General features: G+C 40.6%; 1 protein-coding gene across 4 annotated transcripts in view; it reads right to left on the bottom strand.

Annotated features, from left to right (window-relative positions):
• The window catches only part of yap1 (Yes1 associated transcriptional regulator), a 156,710-nt gene that overhangs the window by 12,070 nt on the left and 117,665 nt on the right, over positions 1–26,975 (bottom strand). For all 4 annotated transcript variants that reach the window (XM_078545822.1, XM_078545823.1, XM_078545824.1 and 1 more), the window contains one exon: positions 6,183–6,370. In XM_078545822.1, the coding sequence (XP_078401948.1) occupies positions 6,183–6,370 (188 nt within the window). The remainder of the gene's footprint in view (positions 1–6,182; positions 6,371–26,975) is intronic.

Raw genomic sequence — 26,975 nt, 5'->3', positions numbered from 1 at the left:
ATTGGGAAATGTTGATATACAAAGGGGCCTGGTGCCCTTGTAAACCAATCACTGAAAGCAAGCATGTAGGCGTAGCAAGCAGTTCAGAAGGCAAATGGTATGTTGGCCTTCATTGCGAGAGGACTTGAGTACAGGAGCAAGGATGTTTTGCTGCAGCTGTGCAGGGCCTTGGTGAGACCACATCTAGAGTAGTGCGTGCAGTGTTGGCCTCCTTACCCAAGGAAAGGATATACTTGCCATAAAGAGACTGCAGCAAAGGTTCACCAGACTGATTTCTGGGATGGCAGGATTGTCGTACGAGGAGAGATTGGGTTGGCTCAGCCTGTATTCACTGGAGTTTAGAAGAACGGGAGGTGATCTCATTGAAATGTATAAAATTCTGACAGGGCTAGACAGACTGGATGCAGGGATGATGTTTCCTCTGGCTGGGGAATCTAGAAAAAGGGGTCACAGTCTCAGGATATGGGGTAGGCCATTTAGGACTGAGATGAGAAAAAACCTCTCCACTCAGAGGGCGGTGAACCTGTGAAATTCTCTACCACAGAAAGCTGTGGAGGCCAAGTCACTGAATATATTTAAGGAGGAAATAGATTTCTGGACTCTAAAGGCATCAAGGGGTATGGGGAGAGCGCAGGAGTACGATGTTGAGGTAGAGGATCAGCCATGATCATACTGAATAGCAGAACAGGCTGGGAGGGCCGAATGTCCTACTCCTGCTCCTATTTTCTATGTTTCTATGGGAACACCACCACCTGGGAGTTCCCTTCCAAGCCACTCACCATCCTGGAGTTAGGAATATATCGCTTTTCCTTCACTTCATTGTCCCTAACAGCACAGTGGGTGAACCTACTCCACATGGACTGCAGCGGTTCAAGAAGGCAGCTCACCACCATCTTCTCAAGGGCAGTTAGGGATGGGCAATGGATGCTGTCCTAGCCAGCAATGCTCACATCCCATGAGTGAATTAAAAAAGTCTGGAACTTAGTTTCCTGACCCAGGAATGCTGAAGGTTTAATTAATTAACAATACTCAAGTGGAAACTTCAATCACATATAGTTTCCTTCAGGTCAGCAGCCTGAGAGTCAAAGAGACTGGGCTGGGTTCAGCTGTGGCCAATGCAGTAATATCAGGTAATTCAGCACAGACAATTTCTAGTCATTAATGCTCATCACTTAATCCATATAAACTCTTCATCCAGTGAACCACTGGGAAGCCACGCTTGCTTAATAGTAAGCAAAATCAAGGTCCAGCAAAAAGCAAATTTTACAGGCTGTTGTATAGATGAATTCATACCTTCACTGTATTCACACTGATGTCCGAATACCCCACTCTGTCTTAAGTGCATATAGTAGCATTCATTCTACATTGAGAAAATAACGGAGGATACTGGAATCCACTGTTGATTATGCTGAAGATTAAGGAGGAGGATGGGATTTTCAGTCATAAAAGTGATTTCACCAGGAATACAAATCATATCTCGAGTTACTAGCAGCTACTGGAAAGTTAAGGGCCAGAAGAGGGAGGAATACAGCTCCAGGAGTGATTTCCTTCCTATATTTTGTTTGAATTTATTTTAATTTACTGTATTTTAAATGTTGGATACTGGGGGCAGTTTAAGGTTGTTCATTTGATGCCATAAATGTCAACTGATTTAAGGGTGCAATAGATAACAGTTTACAAAAAATGGACGATTACTGATTTTCTGATCGGTCATATGTTTTTGCAGCAGTTTGACTATTTTGTCAGTTAAGCCAATGCAAAAATGAGCTGAGTAGCAACATTTCAATCTCAAACTCAGAAACCAGTGGAGAATGTAAAAGGCAAGAGAAAAACTTGGGTAGGAAGTGGGGCAAACTCAGCTTTGTAATGTTGTTCAGATAGGACTTTTCTTTTGTAAAATGAACACTGTGGAATCAATAAGAGGAGGTCCATTCTTGAGAGTTTGATGCTAGTGTGGGGTTCAAGCTAACACTACCATCAGTGTTCTGACGAAGAGTCATACAGACTCAAAACGTTAACTCTGTCTTCCTCTCCACAGATGCTGTCAGACCTTTTGAGCTTTTCCAGCTATTTTTGTTTTTGTTTCTGATTTCCAGCATCTGTAGTATTTTGCTTTTATTATTAAAAAAAATGGGTCATCTGTTGTAGGTTTTTGTGAAAGAACATTTTGGAAACAGTGATCACAATATCACCAGGTTTAGAAAAAAGGGCAGCAACACTCAAGCATAAAAAACACTTAACTGGAGGAGGACTAATTTCAAGTTGAAAAGGGCCAAGGTGGATTCGAATCAGAAACTGGTCTGCCAAACAGCCGTAGAACAACGTGAAGCCTTCAAAGAGGCGATGAATTGTGTACAGAGTACACATATTCCAAGAGGGGGGGTGCCAAGGTAAGGCATACGAAGTTAAAGCTTCCCGGATGATTAAAAAGATGGAATTTAAAATGAGACAGAAATAAAAGGGTGATGACAAATGTAAAGTTTGTAACATGGTAGAGAACCAAGCTGAATACAGAAAGCAGAAGATAGCTAAAAAAAAAAGGACCAAGAGAGACAAAGAGGGCGTATGATAATAGATCAGCAGTTAACAAAAATAAACCAAAAGTCTCTTAGAAATACACAGCAAAATGGTAGTCTAAGAAATGCTGATTAGTGACCAAAATGTAGATCTTACTGTGGAAGCAGAATGCATGGCTGAGGTATTAAATGAGTGCTTTGCACCTTGTTGCACTCGAGAAAGATAGTTCAAAATGGAAAAGTCACCCAGTTCAGACGAGATGTATGCAAGGTTACCGAGAGAAGCAACAAACCACCAGCAACACTGGACAAACCACGCCCCAGCTTTAGGGTTGCAGAGCAGTTTCTAACTAAGTGGTTACTATTGAGCATCAATACCCAACTCATCTTCCGACTAGGCACTTTACAGCCTTCCGGGCTGAATATTGAATTCAACAACTTTAGATCTTAAACTCCCCCTCCCCCCATCCCCACCCCGTTTCTCCACCCCCCCCCACCCGTTATTTTTCAATAATTTATATAGATTATTCTTTCCCCACCTATTTCCATTATTTTTAAATCTAAAACTAAAACCTTGTTAGTCTTTCCACCCCACCCCCACTAGAGCTGTACTTTGAATATCCTGTCTTCCATTCTTAATTAGCACTTTTCTTAGACAAATATCACCACCTTCAACACCTCTTTGACCCTTTTGTCTGTGACATCTTTTGATTATCTGCTCATCTCCACAATCACCACACCCTCAATGTCTCTCCCCCCACCCCAGCCACCTTAAACCAGTTTATATTTCTCCCTTCTTCTAACTATGCTTCAGTTCTGCCGAAGGGCCATGAAGGCTCGAAACGTTAACTGATTTCTTCTCCGCCGATGCTGCCAGACCTGCTGAGTTTTTCCAGGTAATTCTGTTTTTGTTTCCCAACTTCACTGTTTGGTAGCCAGGCTGGAAAATCAACAATCCACTATTTGGCTGATGTCGTGAACTTCCTTGATAAAAATGCCAATAAACTGGAAACAACCTCAACCATTATTACAACAGATTTTTCAAAGGCATTTGAGAGGGTTGATCGTACAGTTGATGCTAGATAGTTGATATCAAGTTAAACCTACATGAGATTCTTGTCCAATGGATTGCCAACTTCCTCACTGCTCACGCACTCAAGTACATATGGAGTTTCCAATAGGTCTCACAGCATAGCAGTTTGGTACTGGATTACCAACCCAGGGGTTAAGAGTTCAAATTCCAATCAATCCAGTAATAAAATTACTACGTCATTAGAATCCAGCAATGATAATCTGCCAGCCTATTTCAACAGGATGAAACCGATTGTCCACGGTAAACTGGGCAAATTTGTTAAATGGGTAAAACAACATATGATGCGTGTTCAAAAAGGAATATGATACAGAACTAATTTATACCCTTAAAGGGCAAGAGCTGTACTTGCCAAAAAAGCAGCCATGGATGACTAAAGAGGCAAGAGATCACATAGAAATTTTTTAAAAGCATACAATAATGGGGGGAAAAAAAGCACAGATCTAAAGAACAGCAAAGGGTGACAAAACAGATGGTAACAGTTACAAAAAGGAGTACAAAAAGAAACTTGCAAGGGATATCAAAATCACCACAAAAAGGATTTAAAAATTATATTAGGAAAAAAAGTCTGCGGTTACTATGAGTCCCTTAAAAACTGATACTGGTACTATCACTGAAAGTAAGGAAACAACAGACCTGTCGAACAATTACTTTGTGCCACTGTTTATGGTAAAAAGGATGGCATTCCCGGTATCCCAAGGAAATTACAATTGCATCAAGGATGGGGGACTACTAACATTAACAAATTAGTTCCACTATCTTTTTCATTGTTATAAAGATTGACAAATCCCGAGGACTAAATGGTTTCCATTCCCACGATTCTAAAGGAAGTAAATGAGAACATTGCAGACACCCCAACTATGATCTTTAAAAGTTCTCTCAATCATGTCTTTAGGCTGGAAAATTACATCCTGCTCTGCTTTTTAAGAAAGGTGAGAGAGAAACCCTGGAATTATGGACCAGTTAGCCTAACATCTGCTGTTGGGAAATTACTACAGTCTATAATCAAAGGACAGGCTAGCTGATCACCTCAAAAAAAAAGTGAGCTGATCAGAGAGAGCATCATAGAATTGTAAAGGTCAGGACATACACTGATGAACTGGATTTTTTTTCCCTGAAGAGGTGACTAGAGTAGTGTATAAGGGATATTATTTCTATGGACTTCAGAAAACATTTGATAAAGCTACACTTAGGAAACTGTTAGCTAAAGTTGCAGTTCATGTAAATTGAGGGCAAATTATTGGTTAACAGATTGTCAGAGTAAGGATAATGCACATGTACTCTAATTGGCAGGATGTGACTAGAGGCAGCCCATAGGGACTTGCGTTAGGGCCTTAACAAATCACTATTTTTAATTATTCAGATGATGGAGAGAGAGCCATATATCCAAGTTTGCTGATGGCATTGATAGCAGTGGAGATGGGAACATAACATTATAAAGACATTAATAGATTAATGCAATCTCTTCTGCTTTAGTTGCATTGCACGACACACTAATATCTGTATTCTGCCAACATTTAAATTCTAAGATTAAGTTAATTAAGTCCATTTGCCACAGTTTTATCGAATGCAAGCATGTGTGAGGTCATTCACTTTGGGCCTAAAAAGGATTAGACCAGAGTAATTTCTAATAGTGAAAAGCTAGAACAGTGGAGACCCAAAGGGACTGAGGTTTCATTTACATAGATTAAAAGGCCATGGACAGGTATGGAAAATAATCAAAAAAGGTTAATGGGATGTTGGTCTTTATATCTAAAGGACTAAAACACAAGAGGATTTCTAGAAATCATCTTCAGCTATTCAAAGCCCTGGTTAGATCACACCTTGAGCACTGCAATTAAAACTGAAAATGCTGCAAATGCTTAGCAGCTCTGGCAACATCTGTAGTGAGAAAATACAGAATTAATGATTTCGTGATGACCATTCATCAGAATTGGAGCACATGTTCAGTTCTGGACATCAAATCCTAAGGGGCATTTGTTAGTCTTGGAGGGAATGAAGCATAGTCTTACTGGAATGATGCCTAGGTCCCAAGGGCTAAATTATGATGGTTGCATTCCCTGGAACTTAGAAGATCAAGGCTGATTTAAGATATTAAGGGGAAACAGGTAGGATAGATAGAGAAACTATTTCTACTGGTTGGGGAATCTAGGATTAAGGGACCAAGCCTAAAAAAAGAGGCCAGGGCCTTTAGGAGTGAAGTTAGGAACATTTCATATGTAAAAGGGTAGCAAAAGTTTGGAATGCTCTGCCACAAATGACAGCGTCATTGGGTCAATTGTTAATTTTAAATCAGAGATTGACAATTTCTGTAAACCAAGGACATTACGGGATATGGGGCAAAAGCAGGCATATAAAGATAGGTCACACTGATCTCATTCAACAGTAGAAGGGGCTTGAGGGGGCTCTTGCTCCTATGGTCCTATCTGACTCAATGTGCTGAGCAGGAAATACATTGCAATAACAATTGTTGGTGATGCCAATCTACTCTAAGTGCGAGATCATTTTGGTTTCTTAAAGTCAATGACTACAGCAAAATGGTTTTTGTTTACTCCAGTGTCAATTCAGGCACTCACCTGTCGTAGGAGCTCTTGATGTTTCAGTCGAAGTCTTTCTTTCTCAAACTGGAGTTGCTGGAGCCTCATCTGTTGCTGTGTGTTGGAGCCTGATATTGCCCCTCCTTGTGGACTATGAGGACTATGAGGACCTATGGATGGAGGTGGCTTGACAGGAGCACTTTGAGTCAGTCTTTGTTGGTCCATTGCTGTTGTCAAAAATAAGAGACCATATTATTCAAACATTCAGATCTTACAAAAACAGGATATTCTAGGTTATATCTGGGATTTGAGTTATATGTTACTAGCAAACCTGGAGAATCTTACATGCCAGTAGTTCACAATTTAAACTAAATGCAAGTATTTCCCAGAAATGCAGAAAAACTTTTTATTAAAAAAAACTTGGACTGTACTCGAGCAACTCAGTAATTTAAACACCCCTGAATGTCCTAGAATATCTGGGTTTCAATATTTCAATTGCCATCTTGATTGGGCAAATCAACTCACTGCCACAACAACCAAATTAAGGCTTTGGGAGTGTCCTGGGCCCAGATAATACTGGATATATAGTCAGTGAGTTGATTATGGGCTGCATGCCACAGTGAGTCTTTTATATCTTCATCTTATTAAAATTTGGTACCAAATCATTTCAATGTTGTGTAAATATTGATTTTTAAGAGCTGTGGACATCTCTCAAATGTCAAGATTCTACTATACTGCATTTATGAATTATTCAGACATGTATTACAATAAAACTTGGACACACTGACAACAGAAGCACTATATAGGAAACTAATTCCAAACCAAGTGCTTTCAAATTTAAAACAGGAAGCACAAAAAGGAGTAAATTAGAGGTTTTCCAGCATGTGTGAAACACTGGATTAAGTACTACTAAATATTACCTAGCAGTATCTTTAAAAACCCAATGGAAAAAAAGTGCAATGCAATAGTTTATACAGTTTTGTACTTTAGTCTTTAGTATGCCTTAGATTTTAAGAAAAAAATCTGTTGGGTGTCTGGTTTTAAAACAGCCTGATAAAATGTAAACCAAATAGCTAACTACTTACTTCCTGAATTGATATGCAAGAAAGTCACCAAGTATTTTTCTCCCTAAGAAAATATTCTTATTTTTGCTGATTTAAATAAAGTCAGGTACTGCTATTGGAGTCAGGTACTGCTGTTAGTGTCTATGACCAAGAAAAATGCCAGTTTCTATTCAGCTAAATAGCAACAGAACAGAGATAGACTGGCTATATCAATCACCTGAGCAGCTATTTTTTCAAATAAGAAAAACTAAACCGCACTGAAGTTGGATAACTGACATGGACCTGAACCTGGTATGTATGTCTTATTTTCCCTGACATTGTACTTTCACAAACTTTCAGCAATTTTAGATAGGCTCTTATATCCCGTTTTTCACATTAAACACGGGGTAAATTAATCTTAATCCAGCTCCTGTTTTCTACTCTAGGTATCATAATCTTGTATTATTAGGATTCAAAACTCCCCTTCATACTTCCAAATTAGACCCAAGAATAATCTATTGACCATTAAGCAGCAGAATCCGCAAAAACATCATGGCGGTGAGCAGCCAAAGCCTCTCATTCTAAGAGACTGCATTGACTCTTTAGGACCCTTTCTAGGATCCTACTCAATACTAAAATGTACATTTGCAATTTAAAAATTACATTTATCAAATTCACCGATCATTTAAGGCATTTTGCAGTAATTTTGAAATAGTCGTTTGATTCATGATTGGTTTAGAAAACGTAATTGAGCCAACACTTCAAGGCTGCTATTTCTTACTTTCCTGTAGCCTGACAACTTATGAAGCATGTTGTTTGCGATTTAGAAATCAGTATAGTCGGGTCAAAAAAAATCCAAGCATCAAAGCGTTACCACTGACCTTCTGCTTCCCTCTACCAAGGGACCACACGAAGAGTTTAGACTGTTATTCAGATTACACCCTGAGCTATTTGCTTTGTGTGTTTTTGCTGTGACTGATAAATAGTGATCATCTAAGTAATCGCGCATATGCAAAAGTAGTTGACTGGAATCTTTTGTAAAAACTGGTGCAAATGAGCTCCAGAGATCTTAAAGTAGCATTCCTAGTTTAACCTTTTGTAATATCACAATTGGTTTTGAGCGTCTAGTGTTAGCAAGTGCTCCCAGGTTTGCTTCCAGATGCACATTAAAAGCTCTTGCTATACCAACAAGCCTCTCTCTTCAACCACAGAATGCTGCAGGACTAAGTATCTCTATTTTCCATACCAACAATTCTTTTGCTCAGAAAATTTAGCAATTTTAAAATAAAATTCCATGCTATTTTCTTGGCACTCCAACACTTCTAATGAAAACATAAGCAGTACTATCCAGTTATTCACCATCATCTCAGAAATCAAATTGTTACAGAGAGATGAAATGTGAAAAAAGCCCCTGTAGCTAACTATTTTTTTAAAAAAGTCAGCTTCAATTCATGCCTCTTCATTTACAGCTCTTTTAAGGACAGATTCCCACACATAGTCTTTAAACAACTTCTTCTTGCCGAGGGAATGTACTAGACAAAGCAGCCTTAGCCAAGTGAAGAGCAAAGAGCTGAATGCTTTATACACTGTATATGATAACATATCCAGCATGCACAATGCATTGAAAATATTGGCTTAGGAACAAAAGGTTTCCACACCTAATAATCCAGATGAGAATAACAAACATCAAACAAACTTGCATTTATATAGCTCTTTTTATGACCTTCCCAAAGTGCTTTACAGCCAATTATATAGTCACTGTAATGTAGGAAACACAACAAACTGGCGCACAGAAAGGTCCCACAAACAGCAATGAAATAAATGGCCAGGCAATCTGTTTCTGTGATGTTGGTTAAGGGATAAAATATTGGCTAGGCCTGTTCCTCTTTGAAATAGTGCCATGGATATTGTACATTCATCCGAGGGGGCAGACAGGGCTTCATTTTAACATTTCATCTAACGTTTCCTCCGACAATGCAACACTGCCTCAGCACTGCACTGAAATGTCAGCCTAGATTTTGTACTCAAGTCTCTGGAGTGGGGCTTGAACCCACAACCTTCTGACTCAGGTGAAAGTGCCACCACTGAGCCTATACCTCAATTTGTCCCACCTTGAACAAGAAAAGTACCAGTCATACAAATTATGATCGATTAAATTTATCAAACCATCAATGAGTAGCTGATTAGAAAGGTTCAAGTTATGCAATGATTTAGAGTACAGATAGTGTGTAAGAAAAGGATCAGGCTCAACTGTAATCAAATAGGCTGGCACTACCCGTACATGAACAATGCTGACTCACTCCCTGTAGCTTAGCAAGGGGTCAATACCTTCAAGAAAGAAGGTACAGCACAGAGAATGTTTTTTTTTAATGTGCATTCATATACTGCCTCATCAACAAGCACACTTGCAAACAAACTGTGGGAATTTTCCCCATTGGCTGCTGTGAAATTGAAAGCCATCATAGATGTGCAATTGGTAAACTTTTTACATTTAATCGAGCAGCAGTAAGAGGTGAATCATGAGATGGAGTAAGGAGACTTTTTTTTGGGATGGGAAATAGAACCAGTTCCAGAGCAGCATGATTTTCTAAAATGGAGAGCGCCTTAAAAACAATCACAGATATTCAAAAAGACAAGTCACCACCAACAGTGGAGCAGAGACACAAAGCCAGGGTGGTGGGGGCTGGGAACGGTAGGAAGGGTGGAAGAGGGAGGTCGGAGGGGCGGGAAGGGTGGAAGGGGGAGGCTAGAGGGACAGGAGGAGTGGAGGGAGAATGAGAGGGAGAAGAACAGATCATGATTGAAGTTTAAAGGGCAGGTGGTGGAGGGTGGTTTGAGATGGAGATAATAAAGAAGATGGGGAGATGGATCATGTTTTTCCCACACGCTTTATCATCTGGATTACATTACTCCTCCCCCATCACCATTTTTTAAAGTTGAAGGATGTTCTTCTTCTCCTTCACCCCCACCCTGTCTCTCCACATCTGGATCATCATCTTGACTGTGAATGGCAGAGAACTGATTTCTCAAAGTCTGGCGTGTGTGCTAAGTGACATCGTTGGACTTAAAACACGTCACTATTCACTTTATAATGAAAAAGGTGTTCCCTGCCCCCCTCCCTGACCCTCACATTTTCTACCCAATAAACCAGTTAACAATATATCATCCACACACAATACCCAATGCCCTGCAGCTCCTACCCAGAATATTTCCCTAGTGATTAGTGACACTGGGTATCGCCAGTTAACCCGATATCACCTAGTGCATGAGCCAGGCCACTCGATGATGTCATCCTCAGTGAACACAAGATCTACAGCTCTGCTAATGATGTCACTAACAACGATGTCACTCCCATCTCCAGGTGAATGAAATACACCTCAAAACTAACATTGCAGCTCTAATTATGTGAAATAGTTAATGCTGTGAAAATTCAGCCTCAGAGAAACAACAGCAGCATTCCGTATGGTCTTGCATCGACCCCATTCAAGGAGTCACATTGCTTGGAGGGGCCTGCAGGTCAACTTGAACTTAGCACTGGCGAACAGCTCAGTCGTGCAGGTGTGTTGCCCAATAGCACTATTACCGGTTCCTACTAACACACTTTTGAAGCAAAAAATATACAGATGCTGTAAGAATCATAAGAAATGCTGGAAACACACTTCGAATCAGGCAAGATTTATGGAAAGAGAAACAGAATTAACATTTCACATTCTGATGAAAGGTCATTGATCATGCTGCCCGACTTGCTGAGCATTTCCAACATTTTAATGTTGCATCACTCAACTACTGATTCGGAGGAATCTGACAGGGCAGCCTGTATATCATGGCTATACTAATCTTGCTTTTCTAGGCGACCCTCCACATTAGCAGGTACATGCCATTGGCAAGGCTGCGCTGTAGTAACTTTGCTTGGGGAGGAGCAAACTCTGATCCATGGGTCTTCTGCACCTTCACATGGGATATTTGCGATTCCCAGTTGCAAGTGGAATGAACTAGTGGAATTAATTTTGCACTGTTCTAATAAAAAAGAGGAAAGGGACAAAAGCGGTAATTGAAAGGCCAGTCTGCCTAACATCTATTGTTGGGAAACAGCACCTCTATCCTGTGCTTGGACAATGTGGTTCAATTTTTCTTCCAAGAATGGATGCCCAACCAGACCCCATCCACCATCATACTCCACTGTTGAAGATGTTCTCATGTTGTAGAAATTATTCTATGATTATTGCAGAAAACAGAGACATGTTGCTGAAGCTTTTTGTCTTGCACTTGTCAGGACAAATGCAAGAATTTCAAATACAACAATTTATACTACAGGAGGAGAGTGCTGATTGGTTGGCAAGTCGACTGACTGGCAGAGGCATTGCCATGGAGAAAGCAATGGTGAACTACGGGCTCCACAAGCTCGCAGGCAATTCAAAAGGCATTGGCTTGAACATATTCCTTTTGTTTGCAGAGAATGGGTCCCTACATACGAATGTATATGTTTTTAGCGAGCGCAAATGAGATACATTTGTAAGCTCGACTGATCTTAGATTTGTTGTTTGTCCTGATGAGTGCAAGATGAAAAGCTTCAGCAACATATCTCTCTTTTCAACAATATTCAAGTTCTAAGCTACCAAGTGAATGTCTCCCTTAATTCCTCTCTCTTCCTCCAAATAAATGGTATTGCTATGAGACCCTGCATAGGTTCCCACCTAGATATCCCATGAAAAAGTGGCATATTCTTTATTCTCGTTCTACTTGCATCCCCTCCTTTACTACTTTTCCAGTACACAAACGACTCAATTGGTGCTGTTCCCTGCTTTTGCCCGAACTGAAAAATCTTCCAATTTCCACCACTTCTCCACCTTTCCTCGGTCCATGTCTGACTCCCCTTCCCTTCCTCAATTTCTTTTGTCTTCATTTGTGGGGATAGTCTAACAACAATATTTACTACATATCCACTGACTCTCACAGCAACCCTGACTACTCTTCCTTCCACCTTAGGTCCTGTGAAGACTGCTCTATTGTCCCAGTTTCTCTGCTACATCCATTCTGACAATGTCACCTTCCATATCTTCCTTTTTCCTCAACCGAGGGTGCCCCCCACCACACAGACATCCCATGATCAACAAGGCCCTTCATATCATCCATTCCATTTCCCACACTTCTACTCTCACCCCTTCCCCCCTCTCAAATCCCATTTGGGTTTCCCTTGCCCTCACCTTCCAAACCACCAGTCTCCATATTCAACAGGTTATCTTCCACCATTCCCACCACCAAAAAACTACCCCTCCCCACTTTCAGCATTCCTAAAGGATCATTTCCTCGATAACACCAGGCTCTACTCCGCAATCCTCTCCAACACATCTTCCCATTTCCACAGCATCTTACATGCAAGAGCAGGAGATGCAACACCTGTGCTTTTACCTCTTCATTTCCCAATGCCCAAGACTCTAAACATTTCTTCCAGGTGAAACTCGTACTACTTTCAATTCAGAAAACTGTATTCACTGCTCATAATACTATCTCCTCTACACAGACAACCAATCGGAGGTTGGGTGACCACTTTGCAAAACATATCCAGTCTACAAGCATGACCACGTTTATGGTTGCCAGGCATTTTAATTCTCTGTCCCACACCCACCCTGATCTCAGTCTCCAACATTGCTCCAATGAAACTCAATGTAAGCTTAAGATCACCACCTTTTCTTTCAATTTGGCACTCCACAGCCTTCCAGACTAGTTCAAAAATTTCAGGTCATAACCATTCTTCCCACTTTTTAAAATATGGGCAACTGCTGTCAATGATCCTGCTTTTCCTATTTACACCTCCACCAGGCAAATCTTGTGTTTCTTTAAAAGCAAAAAACTGCGGATGCTGGAAATCCAAAACAAAAATAAAAATACCTGGAAAAACTCAGGTCTGGCAGCATCTGCGGAGAAGAACACAGTTAATGTTTCGAGCCCGTATGACTCTTCAACAGAACTAAGGAAAAATAGAAAAGAGGTGAAATATAAGCTGGTTTAAGGGGGGGTGGGACAGGTAGAGCTGGATAGAGGGCCAGTGATAGGTGGAGATAGCCAAAAGATATAATAGACAAAAGGACAAAGAGGTGTTGAAGGTGGTGGTATTATCTAAGGAATGTGCTAATAAGTGACATTAAGGGTAGAAAGCAGGACGAGCAAGGTACAGATAGCCCTAGTGGGGGTGGGGTGGGGGGAAGGGATCGAAATAGGCTAAAAGGTAGAGATAAAACAATGGATGGAAATACATTTAAAAATAATGGAAATAGGTGGGAAAAGAAAAATCTATACAAATTATTGGGGGGAAAAAAAATTCCCCAATAATTTATATAGATTTTTCTTATCCCACCTATTTCCATTATTTTTAAAAGTATTTCCATCCATTGTTTTACATCTACCTTTTAGCCTATTTTTATCCCTTCCCCCCACCCCACCCCCACTAGGGCTATCTGTACCTTGCTCGTCCTGCTTTCTACCCTTAATGTCACTTATTAGCACATTCCTTAGATAATACCACCACCTTCAACACCTTTTTGTCCTTTCGTCTATTACATCTTTTGGCTATCTCCACCTATCACTGGCCCTCTATCCAGCTCTACCTGTCCCACCCCCCTTAAACCAGCTTATATTTCACCTCTTTTCCATTTTTCCTTAGTTCTGTTGAAGAGTCATACGGACTCGAAACATTAACTGTGTTCCTCTCCGCAGATGCTGCCAGCCTTTTGATTCTTTACTTGTCCATTTACTATCTCCTTTTGTCATTTAATTTCCCTTGCCTTTCACCCAATCACAGAACTTCCCTTTTCTCTCCTCCCTGCCATTCCTGTCTCTGTACTCACTTAAAACTTACATCTCTAATTTCTTCCAGTTTTGACAAAAGGTCATCAAACAGAAACATTAAATTCTGTTTATCTTTCTCCACAAATGCTGCCTGACCTGAGCATTTCTAGCATTTTTATTTTGGAAAAGGACGGGCTATTGTCTTTGTAAATAAATATCAAGATAATTAATATCAATTCATCGTGTTATTTTTCAAGGGCAGCAAGCCTCGTGGCAATGGCCCAGGCGCAACTCACCGTATGATGGAGAGGGAGGAAAAATAAAGTCTTTATAACAATTTATTCTTGAAACATTTTCTCCTTTGAGAATTCGGAATGCTGGTTATCTTCTTAGCCTGAAGGTAGAATCATATTTGTGACCATCAACTCAAAAACATGGGTCACAGACAACACAATCCAAAGCTGAAATTTGGAAGCCGAGCATTGATACCGAAGAGTGAGTGTGGAGATACGGCTTGCCAATATTTTTGAATTGCTGGAGTTTTTTGTCATTTTTACTGGACTTTGTTGGTTTTTACTTGATTCCATTAAATAATTAAAGTGCTGATGGAATCTTACTGTACAACAGACCAGGAAAATAATGACTGCCAACAGCAGATAGAAAGCTTACGACTGCCTACTTTTTAAGTTGACGGAGCGGGGATTTTTTTTGGATTTCACCCAAGGTTTTGTTTTGGTCTTTGCTTCATGCTGAGAGCGCCCAAATTATGCATGTATATCAACCCCTGAAAAATATTATTTGTGCAAAAATCACCCCGTAAATTTTCCCTAAAAATTGGTTCAAAAAATTTCAACTTTTACATGGCTCTCCATGTGCACGAGAGAAAGGCAAATTGGGTCTGATTAACTTAATAGAGTTCTTTGATGAAGTAACAAAGAGGGTTGATGAGGGTAATGCGGCTGATGTGTGTATCGACTTTCAAAGGGCATTTGATAAATACCACATAATAGACTTGCTAGCTCATGGTGATTAAAGGGTTGCATGAATACAAAACTGGCTAAAGGGCATAAAGCAGAGATTGGTGGTGAAATCAATTTTCAGACAAGTGGTGTTACGGAAGGGTTGGTGTTGGGACCACTACTCTCTGACATATATTAATGGCCTGGATATGAGTATAAAAGGCATCATTTTAAAGTTAGTGAGTGACAACACTGTGAAATGTAGTAAACAGAGGAAGATAGCAACTGGCTTCAGGGAGGCCAGAGAGACCGGTGTAATGGGTAGACATGGCAGGTGAAATTTGACGCAGAATGCCTGACATCAATAGCTTTGGTAGGAAGAATGAGAAGCAATACAAATTAAATGATACAATTTAGGGTGCAGACAGGAGACACCTGAGGTATTCATGCTCAATTCTTTGACAGTGACAGGGCAACAGAGAAGATGTTTAAAAAAAGGATTCTTAGCTTTATAAATATATAGAGGCAGAGAGTACAAAAGCAAGGAAGTTACGCTGAACCCTTATAAAGCATTGGTGATGGCCCAGCTGGAGTACTGTGGCCAATTCTGGGCACAGATGTCAAGGACCCGAGAGAGGTGGAGGAAATCAACTAGAATGGTACCAGGAACAGACTTCAGTTAGGTGGACAGATTAGAGAAACTGGGGTCATTCTCCTTTGAGTAGAGGAAATTAAGAATTAACAGGTGCTCAAAATCATGAATGGTTTTGATAGACTAAAGACAAGGGTCAGTAATGAGAGGACACAAGTTTTAATGTAGTAGAGTTACACAGCAAGTTATGATGATTTGGAATGCACTGCCAGAAAGGGCGGTGCAAGCAAATTCAAAAAATATTTCGAAAAGGGAAATGGATAAAACACGTGGGCCAGGATTTTACAGTCGGTGTGCGGGGACGGACCTGACACGCCGGCACGTAAAATGACACGCGATGACATCAGGTACGCATCCCGACGTCATCGCACTGTTTTGTTCAGCGGGTGCGCACCGGAGTCGGCTGTGTGCCTGCCGATAATTAAAAGGCCTATTAAGGTCATTAAAAAACTAATTAATTTCCAATTTACGCTGCCCTAATGGTTGGTGGGCAGGCGAAAAGGCCAAGCGGCCTTTACATTTTTTAGGAAACCTCATCCTTGAGCAGGATGACATTTCCTAAAGCCTTTACAAATTGAATAAAAACTTTTTTTTGAAAAATAAAGCATGTCCCATCTCATGTGGACAGTCACATGAGGGGACGTTTCATTAAATTTTTTTTGCATTTATCTTTTGAAAAGTGCTTCAATCTCCCTAAGGCAGCTCTGTGCCTCAGAGAGTGCTTCAATCTCCTTTGCGCGCGTGCACGTGAAAGAGTGCTGGACCCGACTCTCCCTCCTCCCCCTGCCCACACAGTGCTACCACTTGCCTATTACGCTGGGTGGGCCTTAATCGACCCATCCATGTAAAATGGCGGTGTGGAGCAAAGGGCGACGGTTGGCTCTGCAACCGACCGATCGCATCTCCTCCCCCCCTCCACCAAGCCCACCCGACGCGGGAAAATTTCAGGCCTTGAAGGGGAAACATTTGCTGGGCTATGGGGATGAGCAGGGGCATTGGTCTAATCTGAACAATCCTTGCAAAGAGCTGTCACAATGGATCAAAAGCTATCTTGCTGTGTTATATCATTCTATTCTATGCTCTGACCAGCCACCTGGATAATTGCACTAAGAACACCCACCATGTTGTTGAGACACACTATCCCTGTGCTAAATGGAATAGATTCAGAACAGGTCTAGCTGCTCAAATCTGGGCATCCAAGAGGCTTAGTGGATGATCAGCAATAGCAGAATTGTATTCCACCACAATCTGCAACTTCCTGGCCCAGCATATTTCTCCCTAACATTACAATCAAGCCAGGCAACCAATTCTGGTTCAATGGAGTATAGAAGAGCATGTCAGATGCATCTGAAAATGAGGTGGCAACCTGGTGAAGCTACAACACAGGATTACAAACGCACTGAAATCACAATCTTACAGCACCAGAGAAAGGCCTTCAGATACAGTCACACCCGTGCCTGATCTTTGAAAGCTGACCAATTTAGTCCCACAGCCCAGGTTATTTCTCCGTAATTCAAGCCAAGTGGGAATACAACACCATGATGATAACAGATCAGACTAAAAAAGGGATAGTAAATATGCCTAGATACAAGGTATTCAAGAAAGATAGGATTTAAAGAAAGGAGATGGTGTAGTAGTATTAAGGAGAATATTATAGTGCTAGACAGAGAATGTCCTAGAGGAGGTAATGACAGAATCTATTTGGTTGGAACTAAGAAACAATAGAGGTACCCTTGTACTACTGGGTGTATGCTATAGGTGACAAACTAATGGGAAAGATGGAGGAATAAATTTGCAAGGAAATTACAGAGGTGAAAGAACTACACAGTAGTTATACAAAGGGGCCTTACAAAAAGGACTTGAATTACCCCACCACAGACTGGGCTGAAACAGTCTACAGGGCGAAAGGGGGAGAAGAGTTCCTAAAGAATGTTCGAGAATTTTCTGGATTAGTAATTTCCAGGTCAACAAGGAAGCCATTGCTGGACATGGCTCTGGGAGTGATGTGCCAAGTCGATCAAGTGTCAAGTAGAGGAACATTTAAGGGACAGTGATCATAGTATCATAAGGTATAGGTTAGCTATGGAGAAAAGTACAAAAAGGGCAAGGAACAATCCAGAGCTAAAATAATTAACTGGGATGGGCCAATTCCAATGAAGTGAGAGCAGATCTGGCCCTGGTAAACTGGAACCAAAGACTAACAGGGAAAACTGTAATGGAACAATGGGCTGCCTATAAAGAGGAAGAGAAGATGGTTCGGGTATAGTCGAAGTACATTTCTATGAGGTATAAAGTATGAAAAACAAAACCAGAGCTCAGGATGATGGATGAGATAGAAAGTAAAACAAAGCAGAAAAATGGTCCATATGGACAGATATCAGGTTGATAATACAGGTGAGAACCATGCTGAATATAGAAAATTCAGCGAGGAGGTGAGAAAGGGAATATATGAGACGCAAAGAAAGGATATGAGAAAAGACTGGCAACTAACATAAAAGGGAACCCAAAAGTCTTCTGTAGGCTATTGAATAAAAAAGGAGTGAGGCTGATTAGGGGCCAAAAACAAGATTTATGCAGGAAAGCAGAGGGCATTACTGAGGTAGAGTATTTTACATCTGTCTTTACCAAGATTCAGCTGCCCAAGTCACAGTGAAAGAGGAGGTAGTTGAGACACTGGATGGGTTGAAAATTGATAGAATCAATATTTGAAAGGCTGGCTATACTTAAAAGCTGATAAGTCAGCAGGATTGGACCAGATGCAGCGGACAGAAAAGTAAGTAGAAATTGTAGAGACGCTGGCCATAAACTTCCAATCCACCTTAGATACAGGGGTGGAACCAGAACATTGAGAATTGCAAATATTATACCCTTGTTCAAAAAAAAAGGATACAATGATAGCAACCACAGGCCAGTTAGTTTATCCTCACTAATAGGAACGCTTTAAAAATCATAATCTAGGACAAAATTATGTCACCTGGGCAAACATGGATGAATTAAACAAAGCGAGCATGGGTTTGTTCAGGGTAGTGTTTAACTAACTTGAGTTTTTTGATGAAGTAACAGAGAAAGGTTGATGAGTGTAATGTGGTTGATGTGGGGTAGATGGATTTCCAAAAGCCATATGATAAAGTGCCACACAACAGGCTTTTCAGCAAAGTTAGAATGCATGGAAGGAACAATGGCATCATGGATACAAAGTTGACTGAGTGACAGGAAACAGTGGTGGTGAAGAGTTGTTTTTAGACTGGAGAGAGGTATATAATGGGGTTCCTCAGGGTCACTATTAGGACAACTACTTTTCTCGATCTACATTAATAACCTCTACTTGAGTGTGCAGAGCACAATTTCAAAATTTACAGATACGAAACTTTGAAGTATTGTGATCTGCGAGGTGGATGGTGATAGACTATGAGGCCATAGCTATCCTGGCGGGACAGGCAAACTTGTGACAGATGAAATTTAATGCAGAGAAGTGGGAAATTATACATTTTGGAAGGAAGAATGAGGAGAGGTAATATAAAATAAAGGTTGCAAACAATGCAGAAGCAGAGGGGCTGGGGGATGTGTGCGCGTGCAAATTGCTGAAGGTGGCAGGCCAGGCTGAGCAAGTGGTTGAAAATGGGCTTTATAAATAGAGGCAGAGTACAAAACAAAGAAAGGTATGGTGAACCTTTATAAACATTGGTTCAGCCTCAACTGGAATATTGTGTCAAATTCTGAGTACTACATGTAAGCGGGGATGCAGAAAAGTTTTACAAGAATGGTTACAGGAATGAGGGACTTGCATGGATAGATTGGAGAAGCTGAGGCTGTTCTTCGAGAAGGTTGAGGGGAATTTGATCGAGGTATTCAAAATCATGAGGGGTCTGGACAAATAGGGAGAAACTGTTCCCTGTGGAGGAAGTCCACCCTCAGTGAAATTGATCTAATTGAAAACTCTGCTGCACTAATCATTTGTATCATTTTGTGCTTGTTGACCTACACTGACATATGGTTGGTCTAGAGGTATGATTCTCGCTTAGGGTATCTGATCGAATTAAAATGCGAGAGGTCCCGGGTTCAATTCCCGGACGATCCCTGCCAACGTTTTTAAAAATTCTCGAGCTGGTGGCAATTACAGAAATCAACAGCTTGATTTTAAAATTCTCATCGTGTTGAAATCCCTGCATGGCCTCACCCCTTCCTCAGAATTCAACAGTGAGCGCGCTGTGCAGGCTCCTAACCTAGTAGGCATGAACACCATCAATTCTATGAAAGCAGTATGCTTGCATTGTGCCTGGTCTGATCCTTGCAGCCTGCTTTTTAATGACTGGGTCAAATTACACATTGCATATTATAGATTTATTCTACAGCAGGCAGGATCAAATTACACATTCCAACAAAATGTATGGTGTGTCCGGCCTCCAAGGAAACCAATCAAAAATTTAGTCCAAACCACTTGTGCTGCAAATAGTTGAGCCTTTTGGGGACTTGGCTCTACCAGTCTTCTCACAAATGACACACTTTATATTCGCTGTAATTTAAATAGATTAACTCCATCATTAATTAGTCACAGCTTCTGATTGTTCCATCCGAAGTTATAATAAACAGGCCTCTAACTCTGGCTCTCTAGGCACATATCAATGATCCCACCCACTATTAACTGCTTCATCCATGACATTAATCCTTTGTTTCCCTGTAATCTTGTGGTTGTCCCTTATCTGGTGATGGGGTGATTTAGACTACTTCATCAATGTAATGCTAAATAACCATTTTCAAGCCTTTCAGTACAATTTACAAAGCTAAAGACTATAGAACAAAGGACCCAACTGTGTCAATCAAGGTCCTTAAACAGCATCAACAACTTCCTAATTAAATAAAAAGCCCATTTTAGAAAACAGTCAACGTTCTGCTCCACCGTGAGATGCATCACTTTATTGCTACCTTCAAAAAGAGCCATTTAGATTTATAGCTATATTCTGGTCACCTCATAAAAGGGTTTTACCTTAGACACAAAATACACCAAACAGCAGCATTCTAAGAACTTCCTCATTGCACAATATATTACACAATGCAATGTCTTAATTGTGCTTTACTAGATGATTTATGAAGCCCAGTTAATAGATTGAATCCAGATTCAGACTCATTTCAAATCCAGGAGTATGTCTTCTGCTGACTGAGTTATTGTAAATCATTTATAATCCCGCAAAGGATATAAAACATCACAAATTACAGAAGCGTATCTGACACACTATGAAGTATAAACAAAAATACCTGGAAAAACTCAGCAGGTCTGACAGCATCTGCGGAGAGGAACACAGTTGACGTTTCGAGTCCGTACGATGAGGAGTCATACGGACTCGAAACGTCAATTGTATTCCTCTCCGCAGATGCTGTCAGACCTGCTGAGTTTCTCCGGGTATTTTTGTTTTTGTTTCAGATTTCCAGCATCCGCAGTATTTTGCTTTTATATTATGAAGTATATTTGGCTAACATATTGGTGAGATTCTGGTTCAAAGTTTACTTTTGCTGTAGAGCTTAATAACTAGTTTTGCACCATGATAGCTAGTTTCCAGTCAGTAGACAGTGACCTGAAAATAGAAGAAAAATCAATAAGAACAGAAAACACTTTATATAATACTGTCTCCTGCCAACACAAGATGCCCGCTGATGGTTTTCTGTGCATGCGCCGATGGGCAATGATGTCATTGGATGGAGAGACAGTGCTGGCAAAACCCATCTTTAAAAAACTTCTGTGATTGAGGGGAATATTAACAGAGAAATTGTTTGCCCTTCCCGATTACGTAAGCAAAAAGTAAAAAAGCCTCAAATAACGCGGGCTGTGTATATAACTGCTATGCCAAACCTGTTGCACTGAACAGAGTTGGAAATCAAGGTGAAAGGAGGTACACATGCCTAGTTTCTGACACACATTAAACTTTGCGTCAAGTTTTTTTTTGATAACTTATTGCTGTTAAACGGCATGCATTTTTATTAAATTTTGGAAAGTGGCTTTAACTACTTTTTGATTTTGATCCTGATCTCTGTTGCTCACAATGGCGTCACAGAATAAAACAGTACAACTGCGCATGCGCCACATTAGCGGCAAACGCAGCCTTGATATAAGCAGAAATAAGCCATTCAGCCCTTTAATGAGATCACTGGATCTGTATCCCATTTCCATCCATCTGTCTTGGCTCCATATCACTTAATATACTTAGCAAGCAAAACATGTCAATCTCAGATTTTAAATAATTAATTGAGCTAGCATCTACAACAAAATTATATATAGTGTCTTTAATGTAATAAAACATACAAAGGCTCTTCATTGGAGCATTATAAAACAAGATATGATGCCAAAATATGGGCCTAGAGCGCCAGCGGTAATGGCCTGTTTATTATAACTCAGGATGGGATAATCAGCTGCTATGACTAATTAATGATGGAGCTAACCTATTTAAATTACAGTGAATAAGGAGATATTAAGTTAGGTATTGGTTTAAGTTAGATATTAAGTATAGCTTCAGAGATAGTTTTGAGGAGTGTCTTAGAGGAGGAAAGCAAAGTGGAGGTGGAGAGATGTAGGGGGAGATTAGGGCCGAAGGCACGAGGCCAGAATGAAAGTGCAGAATGCAGCTATCTCGGAAGGTTGTGGGGTGGAGGGGGTTACAGAGAAAGGGAGGGGTAAGGCCATGGAGGAAGTTGAAAATAAGGGTGCAAATCTTAAATTCAAGGCCTTGCTTGACCAAGACCCAATATAGGTCAGTGAGTACAGGGATGATGGGGGAAACAATAGTTGAGAGACTTTTAGACACAGGCAGTAAAGTTTTGGATGGCCAGGTTTATGTGGGAAGTGAGCTAGGAGTGTACTTATTGATTTTTTTTTCTTTACTTTCAGGCCACTCTGCCTACTGGCATGGAAACTAACCAGTGATGATGCAAAACTACTTATTAAGCTCTGCAGCAAAAGTAAACTTTGTTTGAACCAGAATCTCAACAATATAATGTTAGCCAATATCTTTTGCAGGATTATAGATTATAAAAGGTTTATAATAACTCAGTCAGCAGAAGGCATACTCGTGGATTTGAAATACGTCTAAATTTGAATAGGTAGTCTGGAGGCATGAATGTGTGTTTCAGCAGATGAGCTACATTTTGTGGGAGAAGACTTACAAATTTCAGCCACCCTTCGCATACTCTCCAGAATGGCCTTGCTCTGACTTTAAGGTTACATTCCCCAGTCCTAGGCTGCCTTGGCAGCAGGGAATGTTTCTCCGTCTTCCCTATCAATTCAATTCAAAATTCTAAAGCCTCAATCAAATCATCCCATAACCTTCTTTATTCCAGGAAATAAAAGCTGACTTTTTAAATCATCTCTCCTTGATTTAACACTTGGAACTTAGTGGTTCAAGAAGGCAGTTCACCATCTCGAGGGTGAAAGGGGAAAGGTTTAGGGGGAACATTAGGGGGAACTTCTTCACTCAGAGTGTGGTGAGAGTGTGGAACGAGCTACCATCTGACGTGGTAAATGCGGGCTCACTCTTAAGTTTTAAGAATAAATTAGATAGATACATGGATGGGAGAGGTCTGGAGGATTATGGACTAGGTGCAGGTCAATGGGACTAGCAGAATAATATTTTGGCGCAGACTAGAAGGGCCGAATGGCCTGTTTTCTGTGCTGTAGTGTTCTATGGCAATTAGGGATAGGCAATAAATGCTGCCCTAGCTGGTGACACCCACATCCCAAGAAGGAATTAAAATAAACACTCTGCGCTGCACTCCTCCCAAGATAGAGTATGTATTGTTTCTAAAGCACGCTGCCCAGAACAAGTATAGCAAATTGTCTAACCAGGGCTTTTTTATAGCCATAGCAAAACTTCCTCTCCTCCCTACAACCTTCCAGGTGTGAAGGCTAACATTCCATTCACCTTTTGATTATTTTTTGCACCAGGTTACTTTAGTGATGCACCAGACACATTTAAGTGATGTCACTGAACCCTTAGATTTCTCTGGACTGCCACTGTTCTTAGCTTTCACCTTTAAAAATAAAAAAGTGAAACTGCATCATTTTGCTGTCCCATTTTGATCCAAAATAGATGCCCTCTTACTCAGCCACACCATCTGCAAACATGGATTCCATTCCATTTCATTAGAGCATTTATGAAACTTAATACTATTCCTCTGCCTCCACCTTCATTTCAGAATTAATATTCTGCTTTCAATGTGAGTGTGCAGAATGAATTGGAAACATCTCTATTTCGTATCAGCTGGATTGAAGCAATCTAAGTTGTCTTCCACCTGAGTCTTTATGCGTTAAGGGCCTATCTTATGTCCATTCACAGCTGCTCACTCGGATTGAGCCACAGACACTTCACCAAGGTCGCTAATTCCCATCTCCCAAAGATTGGAGTCTTCCTACTCCTATCCCACTGAAATCCTTACCTATACCTTAAGACAACCTCAAGGTCTTACACTTACCTGAAACAGAAACAGAAACAGAAATACCTGGAAAAACTCAGCAGGTCTGGCAGCATTGGCGGAGGAGAGTACAGTTGACATTTCGAGTCCTCATGACCCTTCAACAGAACTAAGTAAAAATAGGAAAGGGGTGAAACATAAGCTGGTTTAAGGAGTGGGGGGGGGGGGGGGGGGGGGGCGGAGGGGGTTGTCAGGACAAGCAGCCAGTAATAGGTGGATATTTCTCTCCTGGTGTTTGACAAGGTGTTTACTAAAACCCGCTTTCACAGCCACATTTCCTTTCTCAGTGACTGTCTCTGTCTCCGACTTACCCCACGTGGATCTGTACCTTATCTGTCCTGTCTTCTACTCTTAATTAGCACATTCCTTTAGATAATATCACCACCTTCAACACCTCTTTGTTCCTTTGTCTGTGACATCTTTTGATTATCTCCACCTACTACTGGCTGCTTGTCCCAACAACCCCCCACCCCAACTAAACCAGCTTATATTTCACCCCTTTCCTATTTTTACTTAGTTCTGTTGAAGGGTCATGAGGACTCGAAACGTCAACTGTGCTCTCCTCCGCCGATGCTGCCAGACCTGCTGAGTTTTTCCAGGTATTTCTGTTTCTGTTTTTGTTTTGGATTTCCAGCATCCGCAGTTTTTTGCTTTCACATTTATCTGCACTGAAATCCATTTGCCACTGTTTTGCCCACACTTAATCCATCATTGTCTTTGTAATTTTATGCTAATGTGGATATATGGATTTCCACTGCTATCCAAATCATGAATAAATATGTTGCATAGCTGGGGCCCCAGCATAGATCCATGTGGGACATGAAGTCAATTCCTTCGAATTCAAATAGATAACCATTATCCATACTGTCATGTAGTGCCTAACCAATTTCCTAACCAGCTCAATCACTTGTCTTCAATTCCATGAGCTTTAATTTTACCTAACAGTCTCTTAAGTGGAACCTTACTGAATTCCTTCTGGAACTCCATATGAACTACATTCCTAGACATTTCCATCTACTACTTTAGTTACTGCCTCAAAAAAATCCAATTAGGTTCTTTAGACATGACCTACCTGTTACAAATCCATGTTGGTTCTCTAATCAGCTCAATTTTTTCAAAGTGGTTCATCACTTTGGCCTTAATCATAGATTCCAATAACTTCCCCAGAACAGATGTTAGACTAATAGGGCCACAATTTCCTGGTTTCTCTCTCTCCCCCTCTTTTTTAAGAAGGCTGGTGTGTGATGATTTATGCCATTTCCTTGCCACAATCATTACAGGCGTTAGTGAGTTGCTTCTGGGCTACTTTCATATTGTGTGTATTGTGTGGAACTGGGGAAGCTAGCTCCCAGTGCATTGATCTCTGGTCATCCCAGCGTAAACTTACTGGGTTTATTAAGATTAGTCACTTGGAAGGTCCTTTCTCTTTGAAAGAAAGATTTCAATAAGCACAATTTAAAAACAGTTTTATCAGTACTGCATACCACTTCAAACAAATAAAAAAAGACAATTTCACCATGCATTTGCTGAGATGGTGACTAGATTATGCACTCAAGGTTTTTTCAATTGCTGAGATGGCGATAGAACAGGTGCTTAAGATTTCCAGCATCCGGAATTTTTTGCTTTTATCTTAGTGCTTAAGATAATGTAGTTTCATTGGGTAGATCATTCACCTCCTTCCCAAGAAAAAATATTACACTCCAGTGAAATTGTGGCACACTGAAGGATAGTCAATTGGAAGGTTCTTTTCTCATTATCTAGTTCAGATAGAAAAAACCCCCAAAAATTCAGGTCAGGTCACGACAACTTTTAGGAAAAAAATTACTACCCAGTGCCTTGACCGGGACAAGCTTTGACAGTCAGACCAATAAGCAACTACTGGCGATGGAAAGAAAAACAAGCTATTTCCTACTTGAATCAAATCTAATTTTGGAACCAGCATTTTTTTAAACTTTGGAGCATAAGCTGTGTGTGTAAAAATGCTTCCCGATTTCACTCTTGCATGGTCTGACTCTAAGGATAGTAGAGTCAGGAAGTGTTTCTGTCAATTGACCCAGCTAGGTCAACTGAAACTTTAGACTGGGGTCATTTGATTTTTATTAAATGAGGCTATTGAGACATTACAGAACAAAGTCAGATAAATGGAGTTGAGGTTCAGGCGCTCTACTTCAGTGTTGTCCAATAGGATTTCAATACTTATCAAACTTGTGATGATCAAGTCAACATATCCACCACATACTACAAAATATATGCAATATGGGCACTGTCTCAAAACTGGCGATCTCTGGACCAAGGCCATGCCAGATTTTGGATCTTGCTGGTTTTCAGGTCAGGCACTTCAGCTCAGGTGGATCACGTCTGGGGGTCAAGGGTCGCTCAGACCACAGGAAAAGACAGGCGCATAAAGTCAATAGCCACACCACTGCAGCACCCAGCCAAACAAGTGGTACATTATTTTACATAGCTAATAATTAAAATTCATGCATGGCGGCTTAAAAGTCCAGTTTACAGATAGCTAGGTTTGAGGCACTGTACCTGTATTAATAAAACAAATATGCAGTCTTTTGAAAATAGATCTGAGGTTAACCACCAGCAATAAAGATCGGTGCACACGCTGGTGTGGCCAGAACAGCTTCAAAAGGGTTTTACATTCCAACTGTTCTGCAAAGCAAACCTGTTGTATACGCTCAAAAGGATGGTGACAATCTGTTAACTGACTGACACTGTGACAAGCTCTGAAGAGCCATACGCACTCAAAACGTTAACTCGGTTTCTCTCTCCACAGATGCTGTCAGACCTGCTGAGTTTTTCCAGCTTTTTCTGTTTTTTATTTCAGATTTCCAGCACCCGCAGTATTTTGATTTGATTTTATGACAGTGTGCTCCAGTTTATTAAAAAAACAGGAAATTTCAAGAGTAAACTGTCTCGATCTTAT

This window comes from Cetorhinus maximus, chromosome 7 (genome assembly GCF_964194155.1).
Source record: "Cetorhinus maximus chromosome 7, sCetMax3.hap1.1, whole genome shotgun sequence".
In the NCBI taxonomy this organism is placed as follows: Eukaryota; Metazoa; Chordata; class Chondrichthyes; order Lamniformes; family Cetorhinidae; genus Cetorhinus; species Cetorhinus maximus.
Note: the sequence above shows the minus strand (reverse complement) of the source record. Positions and strands in the feature narration are given on the sequence as shown.